Source organism: Balaenoptera acutorostrata, chromosome 10 (genome assembly GCF_949987535.1).
Source record: "Balaenoptera acutorostrata chromosome 10, mBalAcu1.1, whole genome shotgun sequence".
NCBI classification, from domain to species: Eukaryota; Metazoa; Chordata; class Mammalia; order Artiodactyla; family Balaenopteridae; genus Balaenoptera; species Balaenoptera acutorostrata.
Genome location: NC_080073.1, coordinates 74100240 through 74110255, shown reverse-complemented (window position 1 = coordinate 74110255; position 10016 = coordinate 74100240). Strand labels below are relative to the sequence as shown.

At 48.5% G+C, this 10016-nt stretch overlaps 2 protein-coding genes across 2 annotated transcripts in view; one reads left to right on the top strand and one right to left on the bottom strand.

Moving 5' to 3' along the window:
- Positions 1 to 312: 312 nt before the first annotated feature.
- Positions 313 to 9015, top strand: GUCA1B (guanylate cyclase activator 1B). Its single transcript, XM_007197865.2, has 4 exons — positions 313 to 519; positions 6491 to 6640; positions 8029 to 8149; positions 8858 to 9015. Exons 1-4 carry the CDS (start codon positions 313 to 315, stop codon positions 8983 to 8985), a joined length of 606 nt encoding a protein of 201 aa, XP_007197927.2. The 3' UTR covers positions 8986 to 9015.
- The window catches only part of GUCA1A (guanylate cyclase activator 1A), a 38779-nt gene continuing 31973 nt past the window's right edge, over positions 3211 to 10016 (bottom strand). Inside the window, exon 6 of the mRNA XM_057554730.1 lies at positions 3211 to 3374. Coding sequence (XP_057410713.1) covers positions 3247 to 3374 — 128 coding nt within the window. The 3' untranslated portion in view covers positions 3211 to 3246. The remainder of the gene's footprint in view (positions 3375 to 10016) is intronic.

Here is a 10016-nt window from a genome sequence, read left to right as displayed (position 1 = left end):
AGAATCTGCCCGGCAGCTTATTTGAGTGGTTGATGAGACTAAAGGGAGGGGTGGGGCTGGGGGAGCTTAGCTGACTGGAGGTCAGACCTTCCAGGGGAATCTTCTAATGATATTAGGGCGCTTAGCTGGCCTGGCCCCGCCCCCTCGCTGCCAGCCCCCTGCACTGCCCATCCTGTTCTGTTGGCTAGGAGGTGATGAAGAGCCTGGCTAAGAGGAGGAAAGGGAGGAAGAGGGCCCTCGCCTAAGGAATCCATTGGCAGAAGCCCGGGAGGAAGCACAGACCCTTGCTCCCTGACGTCCCCGGGGGCCAGGATGGGGCAGCAGTTCAGCTGGGAGGAGGCAAAGGAGAACTGCGCGATGGACGTGGCGGAGCTGCAGGAGTGGTACAAGAAGTTCGTGGAGGAGTGCCCCAGTGGCACGCTCTTCCTGCACGAGTTTAAGCGCTTCTTCAAGGTCGCGGGCAACGAGGAGGCCACCCAGTATGTAGAGGGCATGTTCCGAGCTTTCGACAAGAACGGGGTAAGGCGCCCTGAGGGGGAGGACCGATGGCTCAGGTCTCATCCCGGTGCTAAAGGAGCGTCCTCAGTGGGAGCTGCGTTCCCCAGTCCTCCTGCTCTTCCTCTGCGCTTCGTTTCTCTCCATCCCCTCTCGCCTTTTCTGTCTCACTGCTCCCCCAAACTCTTCTCCCCATCATTCCTCTTTCCTTCTTCTCTTCCTCCCCTCCACCTCACCACTCTCATGTGACTGGCCCTCTTCCTGAGAGCTGAGGGGAGACTCTGCAGAAAGGCGCACGGTCCAGCCCTCTCTGCGTGTATTTATGGACAGGGCTCCGTAGCCGGAGGACCTGGTTTTTCGCACCCACCAGAGCACCCCTGGCTGTAAAGATAAGGGGCTCCAGAGCTGCCCTAAATGGGCGGAGCTATCTTGGAACAGGTCGTGAGCGCCCCCTTGTTGGTGACCTTCGAATTGAGACCGGCCCGCTCTTCCCACCCAGAAAGCTGGAGGAGGCTCCTTCCTGGACTTGGAGGTTGGACGGATTATTGCAAAAGCCCCTTTCTACTCTTCAAGCCATAAAAGATTCCATGCAATCATCCATCCACAGGGTTTCTTCCAGCCCTTGGATGGCACCAGGAGCTAAGAAGATAATATATTTCGTAAATGCGCACCTGGGAATTGAATTCAAACATTGAAATCCCTTCATTATTTAAGTCCATCCAGTCCAGCGCCTCTGCAGTACTTTAAACCATTAGGTTTGCCTCAAATACCTATTTCAGTCCCCCAAATTGAGGGGGTGGTGTTGGACCTAGATAACTAATCTGGAGAAAGCGGTGGGTACCCCACTTCTTTGTAGGGGCAGAGCTTCACTTTCCAGAGAGAGTCACTGGGAACACTTCTTCAGGTCCCAACCTAACCCTGGTACCGGTCAGTGCACATCTCCTCATCGCCTGTAGGGGGCGGGAGGGCGGGGTCAGCGTCATTCCCTGCAACAGAAACCTCCTTGGAGATGAACCCTATCTCGGGGCCCAGAGTGAGCTTCAGCCTTCCCAAAGCTCCTCTCCACACGCGCCTCTGAGGCAGCAGCAGCCCTGGGAGGGAACAGGCAGAGGTTGTTATTCCAAATTCAGTGAATTGATTGACCAAGATCATATACTCAGGGGTCCTGAGTCCCAGGCAAGTGCTCCTGCCCAGAAGGCAGTTTGTTGGGTTTTTTTCAGAGAGAAAATGATTTTTCTAAGTGTTGAATGTCATAAGAAAAGTAAATAAATAGATCATATATAGCAAGAGTCACTATCATAGATTTATCAATCTTCCTCAAATTCGTTTAAAATTCAGTATAATAACAATTCAAGATCTCAAAGGGATTATGAAGCCCCTGGGAATAATATGGCTGACCTCTTATACCTAATCTCCTCCTATAAATCAAAATATAATATTCATCAATTGTTTTTAAAACAACCTTTTAATTTTGGTATGATTTTAAATTTACAGAAAATTTATAATAGTACAATTAATTCCCATGTACAATTTATCCAAATTCCCCAACTGTTTACATTTTGCTTCATTTGCTTTACCGTTCTCTCCGTGTAATGTATTATGTATTTATGTATATATGCATACATATAATATATACATATATGTGTATATTGTGCATATAAATATATATACATATTTTTTAGAGAAAATTATAGACATCACAACCTTTTACCCAAGTATTCTAGTGTGTATTTTCTAAGACCAAGGGCATTCTCTTAACCTAATAAGTGATCAAATCAGGAAATTCAACAGTAATAAATTCTGTTATCTAATCGACAATCCATATTCAAGTTTGGTCAATTGTCCTGATGACATCCATTATAACCTTTTTTTTTTTTTTTTTCGTTTGATCACACATTGCATTTACTTGTCCTGTCTCTTAGCCTTTAATTTGGAAACTTTAATCTCAGCTTTTTGACTCTGACATTTTTGAAGACTGCAGACCAATGATTTGGGTTTGTCCCATGTTGCCTCGTGATGAGATTCAGGTTACACTTCTGGCAGAAATGCCCCAGAAGAGATGCTGTGTCCTCCTGAGTGCATCATGTCAGGGGGCACATGATGTTGGTTTGTCCCATTAGTGGAGTGGTTCACTTCGATCACTTGGATACATGGTGTTCTGCCAGGGTCCACCACTGTAAAGTGACTATTTTTCCTTTGTAATTTATAAGCATCTTATAGGGAGATACTTTGAGACTAAGTAAATTTCCTGTTGCTCATCAAATGCTCATCCCCTGGGTTTGGCCTCAGCTGATAATTTTCTAACTCCACCGTCTATTTATTACTTGGCCTCCTGCTGTAAGGAAGAGCATTCCAGGCAGGTGTTTGCAGCTCCTCTGTCAGGGACTGAGCCTTCTTTCTTTTCTTTTCCCACTTTGTGTCTCCAAACCTCCACCCGACTCCACTTTCCACCTTGGCACAATCTTTGTATCAGCAAGTCTTGTTTCTAGGCAGTTGGTCTGAGATTTCTGAGGCAAATAAAATCAAAAGAGCTCATAGATCTTGCTCACACGTCAAAATCGCAGGTGGTGGAAACAGGGTTTTGGTGGAGGCAAGGAGGTAGGAGTACCTGGTCTGTGCTGCTGCTACGCCCCCTCCTGGTGGTGGTAGTAACACTCGTCTCTGGTGCTTCCCTGTGATGCACTGGATGGAAGAAAAGGGAGGATGAAGCTCAAATGTCCTTCGGGATCCTTATGTAAGGAGTGTTGGGGGTCAGGGTTGGTTCACCAGTGCAGCGCATTCAGGGAGAAACGAGGCAGGTAATCCCACAGAGCAGATCATGTTCCTGTCACTTCTGCTCCAGCTCTCGAGTAGACAGGCATTTCCATCATCTTGGGCCCCTGTGGGTAATTGAAGCTGATGAGAGCTCGTGTGCAATGGATGAGATCAGCCCCAGCTGGAAGCTTTCCAGAGCTGATCCGGGTGGGTGGGGGGGTTTGAAGTAAACTCGAAGGCGAGATCACTTTTCAGGAAGAGGCTGCTCTACAGTGGGCCTCAGGTAAGGTGAGGGGTCTTTGTGGAAACCGTATCATGGTGAGACAGGATGTTATGAGAACAGAAGGTTCTAGACAAAGAATGTGGGGGAATCTAGAGATCTGGAGAGTAGGGATTTGTCCGTGGTTGTTTGTTTGTTTGTTTTTCTCCCCTTGGTGCTAGACACCAGGTTCATCTTTTAGACAGTAATAGACCTTGCATGGAGTAAGACATTTCTCCCAACCTGATGAACTGGAGAAGGCATGTAGCTTGAAAGGCTCTGCCACTTGCTGGGTGGGAATTTCTTGGGCAACTTATTCAACCTCTGAGTCTCTGTTTCCTCATCCATAACATGGGGGTGACAGACCTGAGGGAGATGATGTATGTAAAACAGATGATCCCTACCAGCCACTCTGCACACATTTTCCTACCCAATTCTTATTTTAAAAGAAACCTAACATCTATTTTTAGTAAGCTTAAAAAATAATAATTACTAATGAAAATAGCCTTTTAAAAAACAACCAGTTATCACATTGTACACCTTAAACTTACACAGTGTTCTTTAAAAGGCTATTTTGCAATTATTACCTCAGTAGAGCTGGGGAAGAAAAACTGGGAACAAGCCAAATAACCTTCAATGAGCAAACAAAGCAAACTAGGGACCATTCATAGAATGGCGTACCATACAGTAATAAAAAGAAAGGAACTGTTGGTGCATGCAGTGACAGATGAATCTCCAGGGCATTGTGCTGAGTGAAAAAAAGAGTTACACATTATATGATTCTATTTATATACCATTCTCAAAGTGAAAATATTTTTGTGATGGAGAACAGATCAGTGGTTGTCAAGTGTTACGGTTGGGGGAAAGATGTGACCCTTAAGAGGTAACACGAGAGTTTCTTTGTGTTGAGAGTTACTCATATCTACACGTGATAAAATTTTGTAGAACGAGTGGGGAGGGGCAATTCACAGGTAGGGGATTAAGAGGAACAAACTATCACATATGAAATAAGCTACAAGGATATACTGTACAACAGTACAGTACAGGGAATATACATAGTACAGGGAATATAGCCAATATTGTATGCTCCAATAAATGGAGCATAATCTTTAAAAATTATGAATCACTGTATTGTACACCTGGAATTTATATACTATTGTACATCAACTATATTTCAATTAAAAAATTCATAGAGGGGCTTCCCTGGTGGCGCAGTGGTTAAGAATTCGCCTGCCAATGCAGGGGACACGGGTTCAAGCCCTGGTCTGGGAAGATCCCACATGCCGTGGAGCAACGAAGCCTGTGCGCCACAACTACTGAGCCCGCGTGCTGCAACTATTGAAGCCGCGCGCCTATAGCCCGTGCTCTGCAACAAGAGAAGCCACCGCAGTAGCCCCTGCTCACCACAACTAGAGAAAGCCCGCGCGCAGCAACAAAGACTCAACACAGCCCAAAAAAATAAAGGCTACTGGTGGGGGGCGAGGAACAACCAGCAACTGCTAAGAATCTACCCTACAGAAATTACCAGAGACATAAGAAAAAATACATATGCACAAAGATGTTCATTGTGTCACATAAAATATCAAAACCATGTTCAGCAAGAGGGACTTCCCAGTATTCCTCTGAAAAAGAAGAAGAAAAGGTATGATTTTAAATAATTTTGAAGGCATGGGAAATTTTAAAATAAAAATCCAGGAACTAAAATTATAGCTACAGTCTAACCTCAATTAGGTAAATACATTGTGAGGAGTGTGGAGGACCAGAAGGAATTATATAAAGGATGTTGAATAAAACTCTTCAGGTAGACTCATCTTATTTTCTTGGTTTTTCATTAGGCTTTTGCTGTTTCCCTCATTTGGGGCCGTGTTCTTCTGTTGCTCAAACCTTGCCCACCCAGGCATCCCTTGAACCGGGGCTGAGTGACCTGACCCAGTGGGACAGTGGGGCTCTGGGCCAGCAATGCCATTTCTGATTACAAAGTCATGGGAATGGGCTTCCCTGGTGGCGCAGTGGTTAAGAATCCGCCTGCCAATGCAGGGGACGCAGGTTCGAGCCCTAGGTACGGGGAGATCCCACATGCTGCAGAGCTACTAAGCCCGTGCACCACAACTACTGACCCTGTGCTCTAGAGCCCGCAAGCCACAACTACTGAACCCACGTGCCACAACTACTGAAGCCCGCATGCCTAAAGCCCATGCTCCGCAACAAGAGAAGCCACTGCAATGAGAAGCCCACACACTGCAACGAAGAGTAGCCCCTGCTGGCCGCAACTAGAGAAAGCCCACGTGCAGCAACGAAGACCCAACGCAGCCAAAAATAAATAAAATAAATAAATTTTTTAAAAAATTTATATTAAAAAAAAAGTCATGGGAATGACAGACACTCCTGGGAGAGATGACAATTCCAATTTTTGATTTGGAGGGCTGAGATCCTGACCCTGAAATACGTGAGGTCCTGCTTTCTAATTTCCTGTCAAAACTATGTTAGTCCAAATTCAGACTTAATCATTTCTTCATTGATTCATAAATATGAGACTCTGGGTGGAAGTGGCATTGTGCTAGGCATGGAGGAGGGACAAAAGCAATGTAAACCCCTCTCCTTTCTCCCGTAGCATAGAATGTAGCTAGAGAATGAGACACACGAAACACTTAAGGGTAGAATAGATGGTAGGTGCTGGGAGTGTCGGAAGAGGGAGAGGGAGATCATTGTGGCTGAAGTGGTGTGAGAAGGAAGGCTTCCTGGAGGAGGGGACCCTTGAGTTGAGCCTCGAAGGACAGATAGGAGTGGGTGAGCATGGAGACTGGGAATAGATCCCAGGGCAGAGAACAGCACAAGCACAGATGCAGAGGCACACAGAATGCAAGGAGGAGGCAAAGCCCTGAGTTTACAGGGATGGTGGCCTAGATTAGGGCTCACACCTGCGCTCCAGGGCGATACGGCGGTGGGCGAGAGGGAGCCTCACAGCTCCCACTCCCAATGCAGGACGACACCATCGACTTCCTGGAGTATGTGGCAGCCCTGAACCTTGTGCTGAGGGGCACCCTGGAGCACAAGCTGAAGTGGACCTTCAAGATCTATGACAAGGACCGCAATGGCTTCATTGACCGCCTGGAGCTGCTGGACATCGTGGAGGTCAGTGTCTGCTCAGGGTGGGGGGACAGGGCAGGCACCTGGGCATGTGGCCCCGCTGGGCTGTGAGTGCTGGCTGCTGAAGTGGGGGCCCCTGGGGCTGGGGGTGGGAAGGGGCATTGGAATCATTCAGAGTGTGCTTTCTGACCACAGTGAAGTTAAGCTAGAGATCAATTACAAAAAGAGAATGAGAAAATCCCCATCTGTTTGGAAATTAGGCAATCCACTTCCTAATACTCCATGAATCAAAACAATAATATCACACATACACACAAAGTATTGTGAACTGAATAATAATGCAAACATAACAAAACTTGTGGAATGCAGCTAAAGCTGGACTTGCAGAAACATTGGTAGCCTTAAAATGTATATACTAGAAAATAAGAGGCTGAAAATTCAATGATCCAAGAAGTTTTCTCAAGAAATTAGAAAAAAGAGTAAATTAAGGCCAAAGAAAGCAGAAGAAAAGAACTAATAAAGAGCAGAAATTAATGAAACAGAACACAAATGCATAAGGAAAGTCAACAAAAGCAAAAGTTGGTTCTTTGAAAAGACTAACAAAGCTGATTGACTACTAGCAAGAACGAGCAAGGGGTAAAAAAAAGTACTACAGCTCAAGACTCTGCACGAAACCTGCATTAGCCTATTACGCCCCAGAACTGCACTCCGAGGAGGGGATTGTTGGTCCATTTTACAGATAAGGAAATCGGCCCGTGGAGGTTGTGTGGTTTGCCCAAGTTCATCCACCAGGAGGTGCTGGGCTGCCTGTAACCCCTGAGCCTCCCAGCACCGTTAGTGGGGCCTGCTTTGTGCCAGGCGCTGCATTGGGCTGTGGGGACCCAGAAGGCACACCTCTGTCCTCAGACAGCCCCAACCAAGAACTAAGGATAATCCTCACATTTGTCTGTCTCTTCCCCGTTTCACTTCCAAACGTTGCCTCATTGCCAGAAACAGGGCAAGGGAGACACCTGTGCTTTTCCCTCTCCCGTCATCCTATTTCACACACATACACACACATCTATAAATACACTAAATTCTCTTTTCCTCTCTGAATCTCCATTTCTTCCTCTGTAGTGTGGAGTTCAGACCATCACTGTGCCGTCCACATCCCTCCTTAAAGGTTTTGGGTGTCAGCTCTGACACTCACAGTGGAAATGCCAAAGGCGTGGGGCTGAGGCGGTGTGTGAAGCCGAGAACTCCTCGGTTGGAATTAGGCCAATGGGACCCTGAGGGAACAATAGGACCCGCGGGTCACTTTTAATTTGGTCCCATGGTCCTCAGATGCACAGACTGGGGGGCAGCGCTGGGGACGAGCTGCCGAGGGATGTGGGTCCTGGGGAGAGGGCAAGGCGTGCAGGGTCTTGTGGATACCACCGGGTTCTCTCCCACAGTCCATCTACAGGCTGAAGAAAGCCTGCAGGGTGGAGATGGAGACTGAGCAGCAAGGCGAGCTGCTCACACCTGAGGAGGTCGTGGACAGGATCTTCCTTCTGGTGGATGAGAACGGAGATGGTAACGGGCAGAGAGGATGGTGGGGCGGGTGGGGGGCACGGCACCCATCCTGGATCACCCAACTTTCTATCCACGTGACCTTAGGCAAGGCCCTTCACTTCCTGACAGTGAGATGGGTGTGGAGGGGAATACATAAAATAACAAGGGTGTCACTAGCATGTGAGGTTTGTAAGAGTGATTAAAACTCCTGTGGGAGTTGCTGATGGAGGCCAGGCAAGCACAGTGGAAGAAGAGGAGCTTTGGAGTCGGGCAGACCAGGGTGCTACATTTACCCTCTCAGCCTGGTCTCAGTTTCCTCATCTGGAAAATGGGGCTAAGAACGGTTGAAAGGAAAAAATGGGGTCATGTACTTAAGAGCCAGCTACTTGGGCTGTCCTCGCTGTAGCTCAGAGCCCCAGCCCCAGGCTGTACAGGGAGGCAGCTGGCTGGGAACACACCCAGAAGAGCCCTCAAGAGCATTCTGAGGGTACCGCGGGCAGAAGTAAAATTTAAACTCACTTGCAAATAAAGTCCCCTGAAGAAACCCTTGAAGGTTCCAGGTGACTCCTGGAGAATCAGGGAATCGACAAGGCCCAAGCTTAGGCCCTGAGGCCGCAGGCTTATCTGTGTACAAGGTGTAGGCGCACCCAAGGAGAGAAGGCCTCACCTCTCACCCCCACCCCATTTCTTCCATTCCCCCTGTGACCGTCTCTCCTACCCCTTGTGCAGGCCAGCTGTCCCTGAATGAGTTCATTGAAGGTGCCCGTCGTGACAAGTGGGTGTTGAAGATGCTGCAGATGGACGTGAATCCCGGTTGCTGGATCTCTCAGCAAAGGCGGAAAAGTGCCATGTTCTGAGGGCTCCGGGGTCCTGGGAGCCCTCCAAGACTCCAGGCTCACCAGGTTTCCAGAGCAGTGGGAGGGCCCCTGGCTCAGCCTGCTTATGCCCACTCTTATCCTGGCTTGGACTTCCTGGCATCCCCTGTGCAGGACTTCCTGGCATCCTCTGTAGGGCTGAGTGGGGTGGGGAGGGGCCGTTGGTCTGAAGTGGCCAACAGGACCCGGTCCATTGGGAGGATTCACAGGGTGGTGAAGGGAACAGGCTTCCTCTCCCCCTTCAGCTGCTCCTGGGAAAGCTATGCCTTGGCTAGGTGGTTGTGGGGTTTCCACAAATTCTTACATGGTCCATAGCTGGCAGCAGGGAAAACTGAGGGGTAGGGGTTCCATAGGTGAAATTAGCAGTGAGAATGCCCACACAGTGTGAAACTGACTAGTAGAAGGGTGGGGCTGGCAGGTGGTGTTGACTCTGAAGAAAGGTAGGAATTGGGGAGAAGGGATGGATAATAATTACATCCCCCCAGGATCCTGAGGAATGTTCATGGGAGGACTCTTGCCTCTTCCTCTCCAAGTTGTCCTTGCCAGGGGTGTCAGGAGGGAAACTTGCAACAAGTAAGGCCGTGGTCTTCCTGCCCTTGGAGGGGGTCAGCTGTGCTTAAAGGGGCTGTTTCAGCTCTGCCCTGGTGCTGCTCCCCCAGCCCCTGCTGCCAACCCCTCCCCACCCTCCCCTCCCCCTCCCTACCCCTCATCCCTCACACTCACCTCTCCAACCCCCGCCCCCAGAGTGGACCCTCCACAACTCCCCATCACAAGCCCACAAGCCAAATGTGTCTCCTTAAAGGATGGAGAAAACTTTCCTCTGTCTCTGGGGAGAACTGGGGCCTGCCAACCTGGGTTCTAGGCCAGGCTTTGCCTCCAACTGCTATGTGACCCAAGACGGCCATTTCTTTTCCCTAACCTTGGTGTCTCGTGCACGGTGAGCAGGTTGGACTAGACAAGCAGTTTCCAGATTATTACTTTTTTAGATGTGGAATTCTTTTTTTTTTTTTTTT

Coding starts and splice junctions, on each gene's coding strand:
- GUCA1B (XM_007197865.2), top strand. CDS start 313: ATGGGGCAGCAGTTCAGCTGGGAGGAGGCAAAGGAGAACTGCGCGATG. Junction 520..6,490: donor GAGCTTTCGACAAGAACGGG/GTAAGGCGCCCT, acceptor CTCCCAATGCAG/GACGACACCATCGACTTCCT. Junction 8,150..8,857: donor GGTGGATGAGAACGGAGATG/GTAACGGGCAGA, acceptor CCCCTTGTGCAG/GCCAGCTGTCCCTGAATGAG.